Source organism: Catharus ustulatus, chromosome 10, assembly GCF_009819885.2.
Source record: "Catharus ustulatus isolate bCatUst1 chromosome 10, bCatUst1.pri.v2, whole genome shotgun sequence".
Taxonomy (NCBI): Eukaryota; Metazoa; Chordata; class Aves; order Passeriformes; family Turdidae; genus Catharus; species Catharus ustulatus.
In genome coordinates, this window is record NC_046230.1 from 11,007,201 (window position 1) to 11,032,238 (window position 25,038).

The 25,038-nt window shown below is 38.9% G+C and overlaps 1 protein-coding gene across 6 annotated transcripts in view; it reads right to left on the reverse strand.

The window, feature by feature from the left end:
- TRIP12 (thyroid hormone receptor interactor 12) overlaps positions 1 to 25,038 on the reverse strand; it is a 76,718-nt gene that overhangs the window by 16,163 nt on the left and 35,517 nt on the right. For 5 of the 6 annotated variants that reach the window (XM_033068270.2, XM_033068269.2, XM_033068267.2 and 2 more), the window contains 21 exons: positions 23,698 to 24,497; positions 14,896 to 15,001; positions 13,573 to 13,709; positions 12,592 to 12,675; positions 11,121 to 11,216; positions 9,990 to 10,138; positions 9,636 to 9,671; positions 9,456 to 9,551; positions 8,945 to 9,037; positions 8,651 to 8,812; positions 6,966 to 7,034; positions 6,688 to 6,853; positions 5,859 to 5,976; positions 5,562 to 5,718; positions 5,102 to 5,255; positions 4,343 to 4,571; positions 3,524 to 3,642; positions 2,721 to 2,928; positions 1,634 to 1,734; positions 1,340 to 1,514; positions 838 to 979 (listed from right to left, as the gene is read on the reverse strand). In XM_033068270.2, the coding sequence (XP_032924161.1) occupies positions 838 to 979; positions 1,340 to 1,514; positions 1,634 to 1,734; positions 2,721 to 2,928; positions 3,524 to 3,642; positions 4,343 to 4,571; positions 5,102 to 5,255; positions 5,562 to 5,718; positions 5,859 to 5,976; positions 6,688 to 6,853; positions 6,966 to 7,034; positions 8,651 to 8,812; positions 8,945 to 9,037; positions 9,456 to 9,551; positions 9,636 to 9,671; positions 9,990 to 10,138; positions 11,121 to 11,216; positions 12,592 to 12,675; positions 13,573 to 13,709; positions 14,896 to 15,001; positions 23,698 to 24,497 (3,397 nt within the window). The remainder of the gene's footprint in view (positions 1 to 837; positions 980 to 1,339; positions 1,515 to 1,633; positions 1,735 to 2,720; positions 2,929 to 3,523; positions 3,643 to 4,342; positions 4,572 to 5,101; positions 5,256 to 5,561; positions 5,719 to 5,858; positions 5,977 to 6,687; positions 6,854 to 6,965; positions 7,035 to 8,650; positions 8,813 to 8,944; positions 9,038 to 9,455; positions 9,552 to 9,635; positions 9,672 to 9,989; positions 10,139 to 11,120; positions 11,217 to 12,591; positions 12,676 to 13,572; positions 13,710 to 14,895; positions 15,002 to 23,697; positions 24,498 to 25,038) is intronic. The other variant, XM_033068268.2, reaches the window with a different exon arrangement.

Here is a 25,038-nt window from a genome sequence, read left to right on the forward strand (position 1 = left end):
TGTTTTACTACCCAGAGATTAATGGCTTAAGAAATGTTAGTTTTACTTCCAGTGCATGGAACAGCTCTAAAGGGAGGGGGAAAAAAGGAAAGTCTGGAATGTATAGTATCTCAATACAAGCAGCAACGCAGGGCAAAGACTCTGAGGATAAGCATGTCTCTGTTCAAGCGGAAACATTACAGGCACCATCTACATTTTCTCTACTTTGAGAAATACAAGGTCCCATTTCTGCCTTATGCAAGGTAAAGATAAGCTCCAAGCAGGGGTGTTCTCTGTTTAAAAACAAACCCAAACAAAACCCCAGCAACTTGGATTGGTGCATGTTTTACATGATGTCTGCGTGGGAGAGAGGAGGAGAGGAAGTTTCATATTTTAATGATTGCTCAGATCAAAGCACTCAATATAGCTCAGTTCTTGTAGTGGTTTAGAAGTTACACATTTGGACCTATCAAGGACCATGACTGTCTAAAAAGCAAGACTGAAGTTCTTGACATGCTACCACATTTACTCATTACACATTTACACATTATCTGTATTTCTTCTGTCATTTTAACAAAATGCTGCTTCCCTCTCCTTCTCCCTCCAGTCTCAAAGTTCTTACTACAAATGGCATTGCTCTTTAAGAATAAAGTCAATCCCTGACACTTTACTGTAGAACTTTTGAATGTGAAATAAAATGCTATGCAAATGACACATTGCTAGGACTGATCTTTTATCATAAGTGGTGTGTGTCAGAGGTTACACACTGATTCTAAAAAACTACTCCAAGTCATGACTCATAAGTCAAGGCAAGAAATTACTCTCCCCACCCCCCCAGTTAAGTTTGCCACTTCTAACCTGGAGGTTGAGTTGTTCAGTTGCAGTGCAAAGTCTCTGTAATACATTTAGTGCAGGATTGCTTCCATCCATGTTTTCAGAACTAAAGTAATGTTCTACAAATTTATGGGCTTGTTCCTTAATCCAGCCCTTAATTTTTTCTCTGTAAAGAAGCAGACAAAAGGCGTTTAGCATTTACATACATCAGTACTACAAGTACATATAACCCGAGTATCATTCTCTCCATGTTACACAGCAGAGAAAACCCTTTGCTTTTACTCCAACACAGACAAGTACTTTTCTCTATAAATCACTTCTTGCCTTGTTTTTCTCAGTTCTCCAGTTTTTTCCCCACCATGCAACTTGAAACTATTCAGATGTTGTTTTCTCTACCTTAATTTCTTAATTATTTTTCCAGAATTTTTAAAATCGTAGTTAAGCTACAACTCCTTTGTAGCTGCTATTCAAACATCAGATAATTGTTAATATGTAACAAGTATTGTGATTTTTTTTCTGTGTGTACCTGTTATTGGAAATGGTATCCTTGGAAGCAGCCCTTGCAAGACCACTTACTCCTGCTGTTCGTGCTGGTTCAATATTATTACTGTTGGACTGTGTGCTTAATCTTCCCCATGTTTTAGGATTTAAACTTGCCAAGAAAGAAGATTTAGGAGACTGAGTAGTTGTAGGGCTTTTAGCTGGAGGAAGTAAAGACAAAATTTAAGAGAATTAACAGTTTATTACAGTTAGCTATTTCTGCAGTTTATAAGCTTACTTTAAAAGGAGACAGAAGTATCATACTTTAAGAATTATTTACCTTGATTGTCTACTTTGTCATCATCTCTTGGAGGGGAATATTTCGGTCTCCTTGGCCCTCGTTTTGGCAGTCTTTTTCTCTTTAGAACATCACTCAGTCGTCTGTTCATTTTTAAAAAAAAAGTTATTTATTTCCACCCATGAATGCATACTCATGTACACACCCCTCCCTCAGTTTGAGATGCATATGCAACTACTTCCTTGAGAACTAAAGAACAGCCCCCATCCCATAACAAGGGTATTCCCTGCTCTAGGAGCAGGGGCCTCAACTCTGTAATTGACAGGACAAACTCTATTCAGAAAGAAAGGGTTTTTCTGGCTGTCATCCTTCTAGTACAAAGAGCCAAATACAGTCAGAGGTGACACTAAACAGAGGTTCCTCATCATTTTCATACTTTAATTTGTATAACCATTTGTTCATCCATTTATATGAACACACTTAAAAGGAAAAAAAAATTCCACAAATCTCTACTGAATAAACACCAACCAACATTGGATATTTGACATGCCTCCCCTACAAAAGCCCAGAAAACACTTCAACCATTTGTGGCATTTCTACTCATCAATCACTACACTTCACAAATTCCCATATTTCAATTCCTGTTTAAAGTGACAAATATTTGACCTTTAAAGTAAGAGCAAACTAGTATTTTATTCCTACACTGTACTTGAATTCTACAAGTGTTCAAAATTACTGCCTTCCAAAAAACTTATATTTAATTTCTTTTTTCTCCAGTCTCCAGCAGAAGAATCACTGTCCTCAACAGTTAGATGAAACTATAGGCTGTTGCTCTTGACATTCTCTCAAAATAGAAAATCTAAAATAATTATGACCTAACTATCAGATCACTGCTTTTTTTCTTCCTTTAAACATTTAATATAAAATATATCAAAACAACCCATTAAAAAATTCAACACCATTCCAATTTAGTTCTTTAGAGGAAAATACCACAGCGAAATGCAGATGATAATGTGGGCAGCCTATGCCACTAGACTTTTTTCCAAAAAATAAGAAAAAAAACCCCAAAAGCCCACAAGAAAGCACCAAAGCCAGAAGGAACAGATTATTTTTCAGGAAGTGCACTTACCCCTGTGGGCTCAGATCCAAGGAATCCTCCCTGCTGTGCTGTAAGCTGGGAGAGCCCAAATCTGCAGCAGCATTGCTGGCAGCAGTGGCTGTCCCAGTACTTATGGTTGTAGTGGTTCCCAGAGTTCCTGAACCATTAGTGCATACTTTTGGGGGGCTTGTTAGCAAAGCCTCGGACTCCGCCAAGTTTTTCACTTGGTGCATCACCCCTTTGAGAAAGAAGAGATCTTTGTTTGTAGGGCTGGTCTAGGGTAGGGGGAGATGAGGGGGTGGTAGACGTGTGGTGGCAGGAACAAGGGTGTTTGAAAATATAGAACTGAGTGTTATTTGAACCTCTGCTTTGACTGCGGCAGAGTTTTCCCACCCCACCCATCAGTACTACGCTTTAGAAGCGGTTCAATCTTTTCTTTGAAAGGTTAACCTACAAAGTTTAAAAATAAAAAATTTGAGGTGACTATGAATTATAAAGAAGCTAAAGAAACCCCAAGCACAAAGACTAGTACTAGATTTCCTGCCAAAGATTCATCAGCTTTCTCCACTAAGACTTTCCACAATTTCATCTTCAGCCTAAGTGAGTTCACTAGTATCTATAAACCTGTACAAACTTGCTTCAGATTCTGAAAACAAGCTCATCTCATCCAGAGTCTGGGTCAGTTCCTCCCTAGTGATACGAGGACAGCTCACACGGATCCGCCTTTATTATTCAAGAACAATATTCAATTTTTACAGCTTGGGAACAGTGGATGCACATCTTTAAAATACTACATAAAGAGGTGAAGAGGAAAAAAAGAAACCATGATTTACCTTCTCTTCTGAAGTAAACACTAAAAATGTCAGGTAACTTTTGCATTAAAATCTCTGCCATCTGCAGGGCTCCAACTACTATCTTAAGGTCTTGACTCGACAGCATGGAGGCAATATGACTAAAACAGATAATCAGAATTAGCTTTGTTTTTTTAGTTGGGTTTTTTAAAATCAAGTCAGTTCATCTTGCACCCACAGCACTGGAGACTGAAAGCAAACAAATTTTGTAGTGCTTTTGTAATAGCTATGAATAAAAGGACTGAAACAGCTCTCTTCCTACCTATATTACTTTTACCACATTTTAACAGGACATGAAGGAGAGTACCATTTATAAACACAGTGTTCTGGAACTCAGTACTGTCTTTGAAAAACTCTTCCATTTATTTTCCAGTTGCATGCTCAGATCCCCAACTTTATGTGCAACATGTAGGAGAGGTTTCATGAATAAAACTTACCAGTTGAATGCTATTAGCGTCTTATTGTTCACATTATATTACCTCAAAAGTTATCTTGCCCGCAGAGAATTTCATAGGCAAGTTTTAGAAATCAAAAAACCAATAAAGGGTAATATTAGACAGTCCCAGTAAACACAGCCAAAGGCCACCTAAATTTCTAGTAAGACTATCTAGCACTGGCAACTACTGCAAACTACTATGATGCAAAAAAATTCCTGCAGAGCTGGCAGTCTCAGCTTTTGGAAAATCAGTAAGACTTTAAAAGTATCATTTTCCCCCAGAAAAAAACAATTCAAAAAAAGTAATCACAAGTTTGAGCTGTAAGCTCAGAATTCATTTCATTTGCAGCAGTTAATGAACCCACCTTGAAACAGCATGGTTTTTCAGCACATCCTTCAGAAGTTCAGCATCAGCAAAATAAATTATCCTAAGAATTGCTCTAAGGCACTTGTGTCTAACAGCAGGTCCAGCTGAAGAACTATATACTTCATAAAGAACACCAAACAGTGTTTTGATAAAGGATTTTGCCAGTTCTGGGTCCTCTTTCATTAACTGTGCTCGAGCATCATCCTTCTTCAATTCTGAATGTCCACCTGTGAGAGTGCACAACAAATCACTGGACAGATCTCTGCATCTCTGCTTTGATGATTACTTACTTTTGTTAAAACTGATTTAATTCAACTCTCAAATTGAAAAGATAAAAAAATTCAAGAACCAGAAATCTAAGTAAGTAGATATAAACTCCTCGTCTTTCAGGGAGTTTAATTTTTTTCTTCAGTTTTCTTACTCATTTCTGTATAACAGCAAGAAGCCCTCACAGAGCCTTTCTTAAATAAAAGAGCTGTATGAATAGAACTGTTTCAGAAATCCCAAGCCAGGAACACCCTCAGCTCCCTCCCAGTTTGATACATTTTCAGGTTCCAGGAGGAGTTCCCATGTTGAAAAGCACACATGTCAACAGTACAAGTTTTTGTACGAAGCTTTCTTCATTCACAGACATCAGAACAGTTTGATGTCCCACAGAAGCCATAAGAAATTTATTAGTTAAGCAGCAAACTGCTGCACAACCCAGCATAAATTAGCCACAGCTAGAGAGCCCAGGTGTTTCCTGAGCTGTACTTACTAGTGTTTGTATTGGCTAAAGGGTTTGGTTTTCGCTGAATGGCACGAGCTGTTCCAGTATCCTCATTTATTTGCTGCATAGAGTTAAAATCAATAGTATAGACACGCCCAAGCGTAGACAGGCTTATCTCATCCTCCCCAACCTGATGAGCTGCCTAAAACCAAGGAAGAGTTTAAAGTTAAGAAAAACCCTAACAAACATAACTAAATGACAGGTGAGGAGAGGGGAAACAGAGTAGGAAAAACAGTGACAGAAATACAGTAAGAACAGTGATTAAGTGATTTGGTATGGCTGAACACTAAAATAGTGCAATATTACAGCAGGATGTTTGAGGAAACTTGTGTTCCTTACTCAGAAAGATCAAGAGTGGTATTTCAAAGGACAGAAAAAGCACTCAATTCCCTATACAACCGCACGCAGATTTGAAAAGCATCACCACACAAATGTGTGGAATTACTACCTCTATTATTCGACTATCAATCCTGTTATAGGGATGCCAGAGACCCCTGTCATCTCGCCATTGCCATATTGCACCATCTGTATTTTGTGCATTTCCTTTCTTTAGCATAGTATCAACAGCAAAGATTCCCTCTTTTGGCAGGCAAGGCATCAGTTCACTGTAAAGAACATTAAAACAGTATTTTACTAGAAGTATACAATCAAGTCCATCTAAGCTGAAAACTGTTTGCCTTATTTTAGTGAAGTTAAGGATTCTAACATACCAATCATGCCCAAAATCTTGGACTGCAAAACTTACCAGATAAGAGAAGTAAGTTCATAAAGTTCTTGAGGACTTCGTGGAACAAGGTCAATTTGTTCTTGACAACCCCCATTTGAGGCTCCACAAAGGAGGAAGTGAAGCGTTTCTGCAATATCTATAAAAATTATTATTCATGAGATTGCCTGCATCAGATATGGATTCCATTTTCTGTTGGACACTACACAGAAGAGATAGTTACTGCTCAAAGCAAAGAAGAGAGTGGCCTATAGGACAAAAGTGTTTCTTTCAACACTAAGAAATGTATTGTTCCCAGGTCTGGGGTTTGTGGTTTTTTTGGGATTGTGGTTTTTTTCCTGTAAGGGACAACTAGGGGAGAGATACCATTAAACATAGAAGACACAAAAGAAAACAGGGAAAAATACAGGGCAGTGGAAGCGGTCAGTCAAAATTTGTGAGATGGAGCAAAGAAAACAAGTGACAACTAACGACAGTTCTACAGCAGTTACTTTTGTTAATGTTTTCCCCTGCAAGGAGTAGTTAAAGCACATTGTTGCCTCACATGGTAAAAACTAAAAAAAAAACCCAATTATTCAGCTTGTGTTGGAATGAGAGTAGTTTGTGCAGCCAATACAAATAAAATGAGGGTGAGCAACGCACTGCAATGACAACAGCTAGAACTAGGAAAAAGGATAGAAACCCCCCTGGATAAAAGCTTTCAACAAGTTTAAACTTTTTATCCCAGAGGAAAAGAGTAAGAGAAAAATTAGAAGTACAGAATATTTATATAATCAAGTGCAGAGTTTCACACTGACTGTAGGCATTAATGTCAACAGGCCCCCTAAAACACAGAAGAGTAAGAACTCACTTTGCTTCATAAGCTGGACTGCAAGTGTGGGGCAGTTGGAGCACATCAGGGAGAACATGCGCACCACCATGATGAACATTCCTGAGCTCAGGATAGGAGGTGTCACAACCAAGAGCTGCTGGATATTTGTTAACAAGTCCTTGGAAGCAACCTGCTGCAGCAAGTTCTTCAGAAGGGAACACCAAAATGGGAAACATTAGTCCTTGAAAGGTGAGCCCTCAAGAGAAATAGGGTGGGTGGGGAAGAAAGTAAAAATGCACCTCTATCCACACTCTTACCTCTTCATGCTGGAAGTTGTCCACTAGCCGTGCAAAACACAGACAAGTGCTTTCAACAGACTTTTTGTCCTGTTATAAAGAAGTTTTGTTTAAACTGGAATATTTTAACTTGCATCAGAACATCCTGTCATTTTGAGGCATTCATCAAATTTCTGCAAAAGGGCCAGTCTAATCACATTTTACAGAGCACCACAGCTCTGACTTTTAAATTCACTGATAGACTAAACTGACCTAATCATACAGTTGTACTTCCTATGTATTCCCTGGGAAGCATCCCCCACTTGCAACACAAATACCTTTAAGGACAGACCTTTAGAGATTAATAAATTGATCTCTAATATTCTTTTTTGGATTCTGCAAGAAGAAACAATAGGGAAAAGAGCTACAAAGCCAAAGTAACAGGAGTTACAGACAATAAGCAAGAGTGAAGGCTACTGTTCTACAAACTATACGAAACCTGACAACACAGCAAATTCAAAGACACAAGTAAAGACTGCCCTGAAAACAGCTCTAGTTGAATGAATGCATGAATGCAACTCAGTCTAGTTGAGTGAGTTGAATGAAATGTGCTAAAAATTTCACCTGAACATAAACACTAACTGCAAGGGTGGCTGAGCCCTGGAAGAGGTTTGCCTGAGAGATTAACTCACCATCCTTGGAGATACTTAAAAACAGAAAAAAACCCCATCTAGATATGCTCCTGGGCCATTTGCTCTAGCTCACCTTGCAGGGGAGCTAGGACTAGGTAAGAGAGCTCTCTTCAAACCTCAATTATTCTGTTAAGAGTTAACTCAAAATTCGTTTCCAGAAAATTTCCACTTCAAAATTTCTTGAAATCTTATGTTGATGGGTTGTAGCTTCTTTTCAGAGATCAGGATCAGTACTTGTCCCTACCACTGGTGAGAATGGTGCTTCCTGTTTCTAGAGTACAATCTAAAGCTGTCATTTGGCTTCTTAGAAGGTGCCTCAAAGATTCAAGTAGTCTTTCAGCAAGATGATATAGGCAAAAATAAGAATAGCACAAGAATAGCACAAAACCATTACCTGGAAGCTTCCAATTAGTTGCATTTGTTAATAAACAAAGTAAGTCTCCTTTTTCATCTTTTTAACAGGCATCTGCCAACTAAGCAGATCATGAAAAATCTCTTTGGTGCACTAGTCATTGTAAGTGCTCATTTATGAACACACCAGCACTTTGCAGGATATGCAGCCCTTAGGAGCCCCTTGATTTCACATTCATCACTTCAAACTATTGTACAAAAGCAGGAAATTTTTTAAAATGCCATAAATCCCCCAAAAGAGTTAAAGCACAAAAATCCCACAAAAATTGGAACTGCGTGCGTTCCGAATTTAAAGTGGAAGAGAACCTTGCAGTCGTCTGTTAAGAAAAAATAAAACTAGTAATGCTACTGGACTTCCTCTTACTGACATCTTTGTTCTTACAAGAACTACAAAACTATTACTCATGCTTTAAGTACCTTATTTGTCTTGTTTATAAAATGTCATGTTTACAGAACCAGAAAAGGTCCATATGTACATTGGTATATCACAACTTGACAGTATAAAAACTTCAATCAATCATCACCCTGCAAAGGCAAATAATACATAGCAAAGAACCAGGCATCTGGAGACATCTTTGAACTGCTTTCAAAATCAGAGGGTTCCATTTCTTAACAAATTCTTACCTGATGGGTTAATCTTTGTGTTAGCAATGGCAAAGAGTCTGCCACAAAGTGAAACTCATCAGGTGTTATACTCTGGCAGCAGTTGGCAGCAATAGCTAGTGCATTCCTTTGTGCATTTATACTGAAGAATTCCAGATACAGCAAACAGTCTGCCAACCCACCCTGTAACAAAACAAACGAACATTTTCACTCGCAGCACTGAAGTCACAGAAAATTGTTTTCTTATTTCATCTTCACAGATCACCAAGATGTGGAGCTGGCAGAGGAAACTGCCTTTTTTTTGGTTTTACTTACTGCCTGCAGAATGGCTTTACTGTGCCTGCGTGACAACATCTCCAGGGCTGTAAGCGCCTGCTCTGCCACATCAATGCACTGGATAACTTGCAGCTACAAGAAAACAAAAAAGCTTGTACATCAATTTCTAAACTGATTTGCAAAAATAATCATTTTGAATAACACTCAGACATACAGCCTCTACTAAGACACATGCTAATAAAACCATCTCTGACCAAGTCTGCCAGTTTAAGGCTACCTCAGCCATGGAGCTACTCCAAGAGGCGACAGCTCAATTACACATTTTATATGTTTGCAACACCAATCCAACAAAAAGTTCTCAGTGAAAGAGAGAGCACTTTTCAGTAAGGGTGGGAGCAAAGATTAAGCCTGGCTTTAGAAGCTTCTCACACATTTTATATTATCTTGTAAGCCATGAGAAGAAGCCACCATCTTAACAGTAAATCCTAAATCTAAAACAAAAGATAAAATCCCCTCATGCTGTTTTATCACTGTTTTGATTTCATTTTACCTTTTCCAAGAAAACAGGAATTGCATCCACCACTACAGCAGATGATCTGGGAAGTGCTTCCATCATGTATGTTAAGGCCCGACATGCATGATTCATCTATTAAATATACAGACATTTGATTTTAAGTTCAGATAACATTTTTATATTTCAAAAGTTTCTTAAATATTACAAACTACTTACAATGTCGAAGTTGTGCTCCATCTGCAGCAGTGTTATCTGTTTTAAAAAAAAAGTATTGTTTGTTTAGAAGAATGTATCTAGATATCATCATAAAAATGGTACAAATAACTACTGTAGTTTTTGACTCGGGATTTTGAATGTTAGTAAGAATTCCAAAAAAACCATTACCTATCCTTGAGCTATTAAAAAACTAATAGAGTTATCAAAATTTAGCAAAACATCCTCTCAAAACCAAATAAGACAGATACACATACACTTAGATGTAAGACAGTATAAATAATGATGATTTAATTTAAGCAAGACATTGCGTGAAATATTGTATCCTCCAATAGAAATCTGAGATTAAATCTTTACCAAAGCTGGTACAACACTCTTGACTGGAAATCCTCCTAATGTTTCTTCATTTCCCATAACCAACAGCTGGCACATCTCAATCACTGCCTGTAGTTGCTGACTTTCATCAGTGGCTTGGAGACCTTGTAAAAGCTGTTGAGCTTTAGAACCTAGATATCCAGAAAAATATTTAGGAAAAAAAGGTATTAGAAAGTGTTCAAGGGAACTGCTGTGCTATACTTCTGCCAGAGTGGAAGACCAGAGATAGTTTGTTTTCCTCTGTATTTGTAGCTTCACTTCCTTTCCCTGTCATAAAAAGGGGGAATAGCGAAGGGAGACAAAAATCTCACTCTTGGCTGCCTTTCCAGTGCAGACTGGTCAGCACAGGGAGTCCGCCACACTGCTCAGCACAGCCATCTTGCCAACCTACAGCAGGTGCCAGAACCCAAACCATCCCACCTCTGTGCAGCAAAGGACTTTGCAATACCCCCCAGAAAATACAGCACATGGAGCACCTATGAGACCCCATCCTCTTCTTGGCATGCAGTGCAGCAGGCTGCCTCTGGCTCTCCTGGGAAGCCAGACTTGGATTGGAAGGTGCACATCTCCTCCAGCTGCATAGCGCAGACTTGGTGCAACAAGTCTAAGGACCCATGTTCTCACTGACACAGTGTCTAAAGGAAATTCATTCTGTCCAAAACCTAAGACACTTTTGAAACTAAAACCAACATAACTCAGAACTGACATCTGCTAATTGTTTTAAAGCTAGCTTAAGCATTTGTTTAAAGCTAGCAAAAAAACCCAATGGGGTTGGAGAGCTCTTTTGTTAAGCAGCCCATCATGCAAAAGAAAAAGATAAGGAGGGGTGAAAAGGCAAGAACCCTCCCTTCCCCACCTAGAAGGGAACATTAAGATGCCCCAAAAAAGAAAAGTAAAGAAATACAGCTACGGTAAATTTTTCTTCCTTAAAGGAAGACAAGCAAATTAAAATTGTTGACAAGTAGTCTAGCACTACCATGACATACAAGTCTCCAACACGTAAAATACTATATTAAACTATGACACTAACACAAATATTAGATTTACTATTGGCTGAATTCTACTAGTCTGGAAGTGGAAAGAATTAAGTCAAATTAGACAAACTTTGCTTACTAGCTCCACTTCCAATTGTCCTGTGGAAGAGCTGCGACATCCGAGGACCAAGAGGGCCAAACAGGTGAGGAGGAAGACCCCTAGCCTCTAATAGAGCTAAAAGCAAACAGAGGATAACAGCCATTGTCAAAGCTTCTACGTATATTTTTAAAAGCTTAAATTCCGTGATGTTATCATTTAAGACTACCAGAATTTTGATACTTTAAGAGTTAGGATTAGATGATTGAAGCTACCTCAATTTTGAAAAAAAAAAAAAAAAAAAAAAAATCAAAAAGATGACCTTAAAGAAACAAGTAACTAAACTAATTTTTGTTTCTATCAGAGCATTAAGGTCCTTTACAAAGTCACCTGCTGAGTATCCACAGCTGTGTATTTCAAAATATAAAAACAATCTAATCTGTTAAACTCTTACAAGCCTAGAGCCAGAAAAGCAGATACATCAGGCTGCAATTTCAAATCAGAACTCAAACTACACAGGGTAGGCCAAGCTTATCTTCATGTTTCCAGGACCTGCAGGCACTACTACTCTGAAAAAAATGACACTGAAAAACAGGTTCAACAGCTTTATTTGCTGATGAGCAGGAGAGGGAAGAACTCTGCTACATATTAGCAGGTTTCTTTTTTGATTTATTTTCAATACTTTACAGTCCTGTTACTTAAGCTAAACTAAGTGGATGATTCTGACTTTTACTGTAGCAACCGTGACTACTGCTGATCAATAAATCATTAATAGTGAAAAACCAATTTAGCCCAATATTCCTAATGCATACCTATACTTACTGAAAACTATAAGCAAGTGAACTGATACTGACAGCACTCACTTCCAATTAAATATCCAGATTAACAAAAACCTGTTATTTGCAAGGGAGATCATAATCTCAGGACTCCCTGCAATGTAGTAGCAAAATCATTAGACCAGTTGCAGGACATGCAAACTGAGTTTATACCTGTTGTACACTCTGGTTTTGAGAAACCAGACTCCTTTAGCCCAAGCACAAAAGCAAGCATTTTAAGAACATTCAGATTTTTTTTTGTCAAAGCTTATAGCAACATGGGTATCAATGACAAGCACAAAAAAAAAAAGTTATCCAGAAGCAGGCAGAGTATAGTAGGCCTAACCTGGCCTCTAACCTTAAAACATGCTTGCAAAGAGTATTTTCATATTTGAGCTTACACACTTAATAGGACTGAGTTCTCAGTTCTCTCCCCACCACATCATCCTGGAAAATCATCAGTAGCAGGGTATTACACATCATTTAAATGAATAAAGACACTATCCCACCCTCTCATCATCTTTTGTGAATTAAGGTTTGTAAATCCCTACTTCAGAATCACTGTAAGCAAAGCCACATTCACAGACAGTGAAACAAAATACAGTTTTCCCAGTTGAATGTCATACAGAATTTGTGTAGGTATGGTGATTTATAGGCTATTAACAACCAAAAAGGTAAATTAGTAACAACTTTTATACCTTGTAGTCTTCCCATCTCAGAATCATCTGACTCACTTTCTCCAGAAGTTGTCATACCTACAGCTCCAGCAACAGAACTAGAAGCTAAAGAAGCAATAAGAGATTAATACAAGTTACAGTGTCTCTAAAGCCACAAAACTCACATCAAAAATGGCTCTGCCATCAAAAGTATGCTCTGCATTTAACATTGCCACCAGTAAACTCCTGTAAAATTTGCATTTTAAAACAGATCAGTCTACAGGACTAGTACTTCCCAAAAGCTGAAGAGAATAGCTTTATCAACACAAGAATATGAAAAGAAATGCAGTTAAATCTATAAAATTATGTTTCAGACAGATTTACCTATATCCTTAATAAATGTATGCTTCTCTTAATTAAGAATGATTGTGTACTTAGTTTCCATTATTTCTTTTTGCACTGATGTAGCCAGCTCTATGTAGAGAATGTTTAATACTTTCTATCATTCAGCATAATTACTGCACAGCTCCTTTGAGCTCACTAATTAGGACCAGATGATAAAATTATCATCTAATAGATCTGTGTAAGTAACGGCATTCAACTTGGCCACAAATTTCTCCAGTAAAGACACGCTTGCAATTTTAACAGAAAATCCGTAGAATATTTCCAAGTAGCTTTAACAGAGCTTTTACAGGTAATGCATGCCTTCTATATTCTCAGTTGGTGGTATTTATGTAGCATCAGCTGAAGTTACTTTTTTTAAAAGTGGCAGAAGCTTAAAAACTAACATCTGGATTACTGGATATAGTTTGGATACTACAAAAAAGCATAACTGAAACACGTGCCAAATAGACATAGTATCATAATCAAATGTAAGGGTCCCGCTTACTCACAAACCTTCCAGCATTATTTTCCAGCTTAAATAATTCCTCTTCAGAACTTAATCGATATAGCTGTTTCTAAATGCAAGAATTTTATAATAATAACTATGCTAAAAATTCTTCAGTTGTAATTCCTTCTTACCTGCAGCTCCCTGGGGAGGGTCATCTGTCCGTGCAGCTGAAGAGTTAACTCCATCCTGGTTGTTGTCAGGATCAGCCATCTTCTCCTGTCGGCGAGCTTCAGCTGCTCCTCTTTTGCCCAGGCCAGAGCCTCGCCGACTAAAGTTTCAAAAAACAAAATTTCAGACCTTATGAACTAGGATATGAGATTCATGTAAGCCTACTCAAGACTACATAATGTTTATGCAACATCACTGCCACATTGCACAAACGAGCGATGTGTGGAAGAATCAATCTTCCCAAAGTTATCCAACCCTTCTGTACACTCTCTGCCCTGCATCATGGCAGCAACTTGTTCACACTAAGGCGTTACAGACACATCTTTACATTACACATTTCAATATCAGGCAATCTATAAAATGTAACAGCAAAAATGAGCAAGCTTAAAGTAACTGTTAATCATCTTTAGAGGAAATTCTGTACTACTGAAATCAAGAGGAGGACTCTGACATTCATCTTGGTTTTCAATGACAGAACAAGTTAGAGAGGATGAGCCTATTTAGATTTGCAGTTTTAAATACTACAGTCTTCATCACTACAAACACATACACCTTCAAAGTAAACAGTCAAATTCAAATACACACTTGACAACAAAATAAAGACTTCAAAAGTGGTTTTTTTAATGGTGTGGAAGAGGGAAAAGAGAACGTGCTAGAAGAACTAAACAGTCTAGGCATAAGAACAAAAATAAACCTTGTTAAGCTTCCTACGTCTAGTCCCACAAAATATGCAACTACAGAAGTTTATTGCATCACAGGATACATTAACTGTCCCCTCCCACTTAATCTAACAACTGTTTAAAATTACTAAATCAGGACTACTTCTCTGCACCAGGAAGTACATTAAGTACTTAGATGCAATTCAGATGAAGCTGCTGACAAGCTTAGTCAGGTTAACAGTGCACCTTATTAAAACCGACTTCTGTGTGATACCATGAAGTCTTATTTTTCAAAACAATTATCTATTTATTCATGATGGACAGTAGTTCAGCACTACTGTCTTCTTAAGCACCTTTCTAAGGACAGGATTACTTCAGTTTGTGATGCTGGCTTTGGCTGTTTATCTTCCTCCACCTCCACAGCTGAGGGACTTACTGTAAGTCTGATGGTGACAAATCCTATGTGCTATCCATGACACCACTGTACAGAGTAATCCAGCATGCCTGAAAAGTTACAGCTACTTTTACAACAGCCAAGTCAGAGACAGACAAGGCCAATTTTCATGCATGAAATGACATGAATACCAACTCACTGTAGTGATCAGGTTGCATTTCCCCAAGTTTTACCTGGTGCTAGCACAGGAGCCCGTGGTCTTTTGCCGTGTGCTCCGCCGTAAACTGGGGAGCTCAGCAGGTGGTGATTCACTGCGCTTCTTTGTAGATTTTCTGAGACCTATACAACATGTAAAGAATTGAGAGTAAGTCAGTCTTTAAACACACAGCAGTTCTACAAAGAAATTAGACTTTGGTGTACAGGAAACCTCCAAGTAAAAGAACAGTTTCTGCGTAAGAACTACAATAAGCCCACATCAATTTTAGTCAGCTTACACTGAACTGCTATACCAGTAAAAGAAAGGTCCAGACATTTACTGTTACTCATTGAGTTAAGTAATACTAAACTCCAAGTTTTTATACAGGCACCTTTTACTAAACTATGCACTACAGCTACAGATGATCTTTCCCATACTTAACAGGTATCACATTATGGGATACAAGTGTATTATTTCTATTTCAAACAATTAAAAGAAGATGCTTTAGTCTTAAAAAAAGAAACTACATTTTGAGAGGGAAGGTAGTGGTGGTTGCAATCTCAACTTTCAGTCAGTTTTATTCACATTAATATGGCTTAAAAGTAACTGTCTTCAATCAGAACCATGTTCTCCTCCAGGAGTCAAGCACTGTCAGTGCCGAGATTTATCCCATGTATTATTTGTGTTCCTATTTGAACTACAGCCCTTCAGCCCTTCTTACTGTCATAAGGTCATCCTACACACAAATAAGCAAGCACATTCTCACAGCTTTGAAAAAAAGAGTTCCAGTGTTTAAATAACAAGTATTTGCACTGTTGTAAACTGACCCAATTGGTAACAATTTGCTCTAGGTGACAAAGCCATTGTTCTGGTAACATCCCACCACGGAACCAAGGTCAAACACAGAAAAATCCCATGCAATACAACATTCTGAGGTGATTCTCAGCAAGCTTACTATCATGTTGAAATTTCCAATGGCAGCTTCTAAAGCAAAAAACTGGTAATTTAGGGTAAAATCAAACCATTTTATCAGGCCCAGTTTGACATGGCAGTGACCCCATCCACATCCCTCCAGAATAAATTAACAGAAGAGAACATCATAACATGGAATTCAGACAGATTATTACTAGAACAGATGCAAACAATTTTGAAAAGTAAGTTAGATCACTGCTCCCTCTTCTGGCAACAAAGGAGAAATAGAACATAATTAAACATGCAATGCATTAGAGTTGAGAAGTTATCAAACTAGCTTCTATTTCCTTAATCCTAAAACATTCCAGGAATGCAGTTGTGCTGCTGAGGGATGAAATGACAACTATGCAGTTTCTGACTGCGTATTTAGCAGAAAAGGAAAAGTGATCTATAAAACTACTACTGATTTGACCAAGAGGACGTCCTTTCAAACACCACAGCATATTTGACCCAGAAATACAATGTTGTGTGCAGCTGAGGTCTATGCAGATGAAGGTTAACCTGATATTCATGTTTTTACCACACACTTGGCTTACCAACTCAAGAAATTTGGCAACCTTAAGAACAACAATGCTCTGTATTTAAAAGCCACCAAGCACTGAACTGAAGTAGGCCTGACACTCGAATCTCCACATGGTCTGTACATACAGAACATAGGAAACTTTTTTGAATATTCAAGAAATTGGCATTTTTACTACATATGCTTTGAAACCAAAATTTTAATTTGAAGTTACAACAACACAATGACTCAAACCCTACTTACATACAGTGTACGTAATGCTGGGGGGGGGGGGGGTGTGTGTGACAGGTGTAACAGGAGAAAACATGTCATAAGGTACAGATACAAGACAGTACTCATTTGAAATGGTTGCAGCAGGATCCCATGCCATAGCTACACTTCTCAAGTAGTCAGAAGTATGATGAAACATCAACATTTCCCTCAGAGCTGGATGTGTTTTACACTAGAAAACGCATTTTTCAACTGGCACTAGGTATTACTCCACCAGTAAAATCTTTGTCCCATAGAGTTTAGATACTTTCTCATATGTAACACATACGGAAAACTAGGTTACTCAGTACCTATAACACCATGGTGAAACTCTAAGTGAAATGCACTTCTGCTTTACATCGAAGAATAAATTAATCATCTTCATACAGTAGAGTTCGCTGGGGAAAAAAAAAATGCACATTTTCATTCTTTATGTCAGCACACCATTTTTTACTTCCAATCTGTGGGTAGTCATTTTCAAGTAGTCAAACCTAAATTAAGTAGCTTCATATTAGCTTAGCAATGGGCTACTGATGAGACACCATACATCCACTGTAAGTGAAGACTGACTTGTATCAAAACAAGATTTCTGCTAAGGGCAAGAGTTTCACAAAGCAGCAGAGCCAGTTTAACAGCTTACTGTTGTTTAGAAGTATGGCTCATCCATCTCTTATTTTCCCCAAATCAATCCCAAGATGTACAAAGTACACATCTGACACACACTTTCCTGTTTCAGTATTCTGTCAGCTTGGTTAGCTGAGTTTGCTTAAGGGTCAGATAAGCAGAGACACCATCAAGCAGTAGGACAAAGTGCAATAAAATGGGGTGTCCTTTTCCATAAGTGGCATTAAATTAGCTGAGCCATCTCTTTAAACTGAATTACCTCAGAGGATTGTAGAGAATGTACAGTTACCCAGTTACTGCTTGGTGAGTGAGTTGCAGAATACATCACACCCTGAGCACATTTTCTCCTGATGCTCAAGAACATTCTACTTGTCAGATCTTTCTCTGCGTTTCTTTTCTCAAGTCTTTACTTTTCTGTCTCTGAGCATCTATCAGGGTACAATAAAGCTTCCACCTCCCTCTATTAATTCTAAAGGTTGAAAGATGAAGTGAAGAAACTCTCCTCACAGCATGTTCCCTTCCTGGGTGGTCAATGCCACTCTGCTTTAAGAAGTCTTCTCAATGAACTTTAAGCCAATCTTACCACCTGCATCTTTTGTACATCCTTCAAGTATTCTCAACACCATAACTTCAGGACTGCTAATTTCTTTCGACTGAGCCTTCTTCCTTTCACTCACATTGTCATTAAAATTTGGAATAGCCAGCACAGCATCCAAATTGAAGGTCAGTCCTGTGTTTTTAGGAGTTGCAGGAGGCTAAAAGTGGCAAGCATTCACCAGTAAATAGAGCACAGCCAGTGTTCAGGAAAATGAGATTAGAGATGCCCTGTGTACACCTGATGGAGGAAAGCACCAGTCACACTGTCACAGACAGACAGCAAGGGGTCTCAGAGGAATTGGTCTGATATTCATCTCCAGAAGTTGTTTATTCAGCACTATTTCTAATACATAAAGAAATTGTCAGAGACTCAAAGTAAGGTTGGGGTTGAAACGACCTTCAGAGGTCATCCAATCCCACTGCTACAGCAGGTTCATTGGACACGTCCAGGTACGTTTTGAGTATCTCCAGAAAAGCAGACTCCACCGTCTCTCTGGACAGCCTGTTCTACTGCTCTGTCACCTTCAAAGAGGTTTTTCTTATTCACTGGAACTTCCTGTATTCAGTTTGTGTCCTCTGCTGCTTGTCACCACTGAAAGAGTCTGGCCCAAGTCTCTTGACAACCACCTCTAAGTCTTTTCTCCAGGCTAAACAGGCACAGATGTCTCAGGCTTTCCTCATGAGAGATGCTCCAGTCCCCTCGTTACCTTCATAGCTCTCCACTGGACCTCTTCAGTAGTTTCTGGTCTTCCTTGAACTGGGGAGACCAGAATTGGACACAGCACTCCAGGTAGGGTCTCATAAGAGCAGAGGAGCAGGATCAACTCCATTGATCTGTTAGCAGTGCTCTTTCTAATGCACCCCAGGATTTTGCTGGCATACTCAGCCACAAGGGCTCACTGCTGGCTCATGTGCCATCTGTTCTCCACCAGGACCCCCAGGTCCTTCTCCACAGAGCTGCTTTCCAGCAGATCAGCTCCTAACCTGCAGTAGTGTGTGAAATTATTCCTCTCCAGGTGCAGGACCCTGCACTTGCCTTTGAACTTCATTAGGTTCCTTTCCATCCAACTCCACAGCTTCTCCAGGTTTAACCGGACGGCAACACAGCCTCTGCTCTATCAGCCACAGCTCTCACTTTTGTATCATCAGACTTGCTGAGGGTGCACTCTGCCCTCTAATCCAGGTCATTGATGAACCAGTAGAACAGGACTGAGCCCAATACTGACTGCTGGGGAACTCAGTCAGCTACAGGCCTCCAAACTGGACACTGTGCTGCTGCTAACAACCTCTGAACTCTGCCATTCGGTCAGTTCTCAACTCAGTCCATTGACATTCACCTCACCCACACTTCCTGAGCTATGAGGATGCTACAGGAGACAAAAGCCTTGTTGAAGTCAAGACAGACAACATCCACTGCTCTCCCCTCATCTACTCAGTCAGCCATTCCATCACAGCAGACTATCAGCCTAGACAAGCCTTATTTCCCCACAGTGAATCCATGCTGATTATTACTGATAACCTCCTTCACATGCTTAGAGATAACAATTCAGGATAAGCTCTTCCATCATCTTTCCAGGGATGGACGGAGACTGACCAGTCTACAGTTCCCTAGGTTCTCTTTCCTGCCCTTTTCTGAAGTGACACTGGCTTTCCTCAGGCATCTCTGCTGTTCTTCATGACCATTCAAAGATGGAGAGTGGCTTAGCAATAACATCTGCCAGCTCCCTCAACACTTGTAGGTGCATCCATCAGGGCCACAGACTTGTGGGTGTCAAGTTTACCTAATGATCTCTAATCCAAACCCCTCAAAGAAAATCAGGTTTAAGCATCTTATTTGCACCTGCAAAAACTTCAGAAGTAAATTTCGGAATTAAAGCAGAAGCACAGGCTTTCTTTCTTATGGCAGACATATATTGCTTATGCCCTGACATCATCCTATTTTGCATGCCAAGCACTCATGTTTATGAGTCAGAAGGAAAACACATTCAAACAGGCTAAACCTGAAATAGTACAGCCTAACGAATCAAACTAAGGAATCTTAACTTCACATTTAAGTGTGTTTATTTGTCAGCATTTAAGGAAGATTTTGTGGTGCAAAAAAAAGTTTTGAATGCAGCTGTACTGCAATCACTTATTAAGTCTCCATGTACTACCCAAGTCAAAACAAAGTTAAACAAACTTTCACAGTTCATAACCTAGAAACCCCTTCATCTGCAGTTCAGAAAGGCAACGCCTTCTGAAGGAAATGCAGCTGCTCTTCTCACTAATTAGAGAGATAGGGTAAAAAGAGCTGTAGGAAGGGAAGGCAAGACAGCCTCACGTCATTCTAATATTTCACTATTACCCTCCCTCAGTGCATCAACCCAGACATCCCCAGCTCATATTAAAGCCCCACACAGCCTGTCACCACAACTAAACAAAATATCTGCAAGCTAGCCAACTAACTGCCTCAATCCCAAGTCTCTAACTACCATCACCCAAGCCAGTACTGTACCTACAATCCCAAATAAACTAATTCAGAGCTACTTTCTGACTCTTTTCTCCCTCCTCTGCCAAATCCCTCAAAGCCAGGAGTTATATACCATTCAGACTCCATCTTTACGTCCACATGGCTTTTTAGTGCATATACCAATAACCTCCCCAAACCCCTAAATCTCCAAGTAAAGACTTCTCAGGCAAGGACAGCTATCCTAAGTCACCCCCACTCTTAGCACTGTCCCAGCCACTGATGCCAGTTTCTTCCTACTTAAGGGCCACAAGATAATACACAAAGGACAGCAAAGATTTCCCCAATAATGGAAACATAAGCTTGATTTTACATTGTTATATAATCAGTAACATGACCTGATTTTCAACATTTAAAAAGCCCCTACAACAGATACAGCCTGAAAGGGATGTGAAAATACTCAAGTCACAATAACAAAATGAGAAACCTGTTTTCTTCTTCTCTTCCCCCTTTCCCCTGTGAAGAAACAGTCAACTAATCAAGTAGATGTGAAGAACTTCAGTCTAGCCTGTTTTTGTTATTCTAGCATATTCTTTAGCTGCTTGCTATTCAGTGATGTCACTGCTCTGTTACAGAGACTGCTGTGTAGAGCTTAACATTCTGAAAGTCACCTGGGCTGACTTTAAGACCTATTTATCTACAGAGAAGGACTGGATAAGAAACCTCCGGGTATTCTCCTCATTCTCCTCCAGCATGTGAAAAACTTCTGCAAAGATGGCAGCCATGTTTCTCCTCATTCTTCTCTTCAGTAGAGCAAGTCAGATCAGCTGCTCTTAGTTTTCATTAAAAGATCACAACCCCTAACAATGATTCTTGTAATCCTTTGGACTGCATCATGTCCAGAAGGGAAGAGCACTGCATTTATATAGACATGACTGACCAGATGGGGTTTTGAGAACTTGGTGTGTGAAAGGTGGTCCTACCTGTGGCAGAGGGTATGGAATGAGATGATTTTTAAGCTCCCTTTTAACCAAACCATTCTATTATTTTATGTTAGCCTGCATAATCCCCCCTCTCCTCCCACTTGTTTTCCTAGAACCACTTCCACCTATCATTTTCCTGAAGTTTTTGCAGTTATGTTCGCTTTTTTGTTTATCTCCCAGTAATTCTATAAGCCCTATTTCAGACTGCTCCAAATGTGTTTATCATATACACTCCTATAAAAGCCTACCTAGTTTAAGATTTTAGTTTCTACATAGAATTACTATGATTCCTAAGTACTTGTTTCCAGGTAGAAGGGTGTAAACCTCAATTACATCCAGATCACTCTGCCTTCCTGCTTTAGAAGGCCCCAGGGTGTTAATGCTTGTGTGAGACATCACTTTATTCTGCTCCCTTATCCTCTAACACTACTGGTCTGCTACAAAAAATAAATTTGAACTTAACCATTCTTTCTCAAAAATCTACCCTGGTGGTTTATTTTCTTCATATTTTCATGACATTTCTCAGCATTATGCAAAATGCATGTTTTGTTAAAATACTTACTTCTCCGAACAGTTTGAAAGTATGTCACGCAAACTCTTTTTTTAAAAGACTAAGCTAACAGTAGATATTATTGATTCCAAGATCACCTCAATCTGTTGTCTGAAAGCACTATTAGAAAGGCTGACTCTGTTTGAAAGTACCATATAAGACTTCTGTTCTAGGTTGGGCTCTTATAGTGGTATTTGGTGATCAATGATGTTTACTGGAATAAGTTTTGCTGTAATCTTTTGTACAGTAAAGAGGTATTAGACATTTTAGACTTCCTAGTAACTCCTGTTAGAACTTTTCCCCTCCCTCAAATTGAAATGTCATCTATAGAATATAACTTGCCTATCACGCGTAGAAACATCTCTCACCGTGTTTTGGGCCTCTTAGCAGTGACATTTTATACACACACCTACAGTTCCTACCAACTTGGTTTTGTCACATATGTTTGAGCATCTTATCTTCTAACAAAACACCTTTAGCTCTTCTATGACACCTTTCTCAGTTCAGTCTTTGCAGTAACAGTTTAGGCTCACATTCTCAATGCTGTTTTCCAAGGTATACAACACAAACACACAGCCCTTTACATTGTGCTATTCCACCTTTCCCCTTCCCTTCTCAATCCTTCAAGAAGTTTAACTTATCACACGAATTACTCTCTGCCTTCATCTTCTTGTTCATTTGTTGGAGGTAAATTCTCTCTTTCCTGCTGCCTTTCTTCATTGCCTATAGCCTGACTTAGCTTAGATTATGCTGGTCATTCCCATTGTTCCCTGACTTTTACTCACTTCCCTCTCCTTCGACCCCATGCAAATTCAGAGTTTGTATTCTGGAATTTGTCACCTGGTAGCCTTGATTCACAGAGCAGGTAGGAAAAAAACCAACTTTGCTGTAAAGCAAATAACTCCTTTCTCCTTTCCAAATGCCATTCTTCTGTTAGATTAGGTTAATTCCAGAATCAATACTCCAGTCATGCACATTAGCCAAAAGATACCCGTTAAACTTAATTGACCCATGTTGATTATACAAAAAGATACCCAGTTCTTTTTGATTATTTCAACTATTTCCAGGATTAATATATGCTATGGATGTGTCCATAGCAAGCTACTTGTGATCATGCCTAAGTAAAGGAACAACAGAGTAAGCAAGTTTTTTTACATCAAGTTATAGATAATACATGCAGTAAATAAATCATTCAGTACACAAAGGCAGCAAAACACATTTTAAAGAATTGTTCAAGACAACAGGCTACAAGTCTATCTACATACTAGCAAGCAGGTGCTCTGCTTGGAAACAGCCTACATTTCTCAGTGACCATGTTCAGGAACAATAGCTGCTATTCAAACTCAGCACCAGAAAGAAGCCATACCTAGAACGACTTAGAAGATAAAGTGACTAATAACCCCAGCACTATGTACACCAGGTTTACAAGACTACAGTTCTTAAACATCAGATTCTCACAAGGAAGAATCAGAAAAGTACGTTTGAAAGAAGAAAACTACATATAGTCTATTCGTTTTCCAACATTTATCATTCCCACTTCAGAACAGAAGACTTAAGAAAATGAGGGGGAATAAAAATCTGACAAAAGGAATATAATCAAGAGTGTTTTATAACTTACATGCCCTCATCACAGCATCTAATTATTTTACATGTATTTTATTTTTAAAATCAATTTGTTAGACACAGAAGCAACTGAAATTTACAGAACACTGACTGAACTTAAATCATCTGGTTTAGCTGTAAATAGTTCCAGACACAGCTATACCTAACTCAGCAGAACATACTAAAAGTTAATTTTTCTAGAAAGATCACAAGCAGCTTGAAAAAACAGAAGTATTTGTTTAGAAGACTCGCTTTTAAAACATATGTGTTTATTCTTCCAGAAAAGAATAACTTACTTGCTAGCTTAGCCTGTAGTCCTGAAGGTCCAGGTTTTGATGTCTCCGACTTGGAAGAGCCTGGTAGAGACAGTTTTGTTTTAGGGAGACTGACTTTTGGGCTGAATCGAGCAGCCCAGTCAAACTTTGAAGAGCCACCTGTTTTACTTGGTTCTTTGTCCCTGCTACTCCTTCTTGGACTGGGGCTGGATGCAGAACGGGAACGTCTAGCCTTACTCTGGTCCTTTCCCTGTTTCACTCTGGCACCCTGAGGAACAGTAGAAGAAGCAGAGGCAACAGCAGAAGAGGAGGAGGAGGTGGAAGCTGAAGAAGAAGAATCGGTGATGGTGCTACACCCAGCTTTGGCTGAGGTCACCGATTTTGAAGCCAGCTTGGAGACTTTTGCTGACTTTTCTTCAGTGCCAGTTGATTCAACTGATGACCCACTTGTTATACAAGACAGATTCTCTGTCCTTTTCCTTTTCTGACTTCTGGAGCTACCAGCAGCTCCACCCTTTCTGGTGTGAGCCTTGCTTGTTGATGGCAATTGTGTAGACTTAGGCTGCTCTTGGTCTGAGTGTCTTCTCTTAGATTTAGTATGTGGCTTGTTAGTTTCTGAGGAAGTTTCAGTGTGTTGAAGTGCTTTGGGTTTTTTAGCAGAGCTAGGAGAATTGGTCCTCCTGTAATCTGGACTAGCACTGCGTTTAACTCCTCGAGAATTGTCTTTCTTAGGCACTTGCCCCGTGTTTTGCTTTTCTGAAGTATTGACTCCCTCTGGATCTTCTTGTTGTGGTATTAAAACAGCAGATGAACTACAGCCTCTGTAGAAGTAAGCAGGAATAGCATTAGAGTTGAACTCAAGAAGCCTCACAGTTGTAAGAATTTTGCATGATAAATGTCATAGTTCTTTAATAATAAAAGATATTGCATGTAAGAAACACTTAAGTTTACATTGAAGCAAAGACTCCCACATGCTTGTATAAGAACAGTCATATTGCACGTATTTGCTAGCATAAAACCTAAGCAGATTGCAAAATAAAAGCACAATACACCACTTCTTTAAAAAGTAAGTTTAACTTGAATGGATTTTACTTTTATATCAAAGTCAAACTGATTAAAAACAAACAAACAAAAAAATCAAGCCATGAAGCTATTAACTGAGTGTTTGAGAATATAAGTTCCACAAGAGAGTAAGGAGTGTTCAGTAATGCATAACTAGTCATAACTGGATTCTTGTTCAAGAAAGGTCCTTAAAGAAAGGATAGTTTCTCATCAGTCTTTAAACTGATGTAGTGAATCACATACAAAAATGGCAAAATTCTCTTCTATGTGACAGAAAACTGTTCCAAGTGTGTATACAGC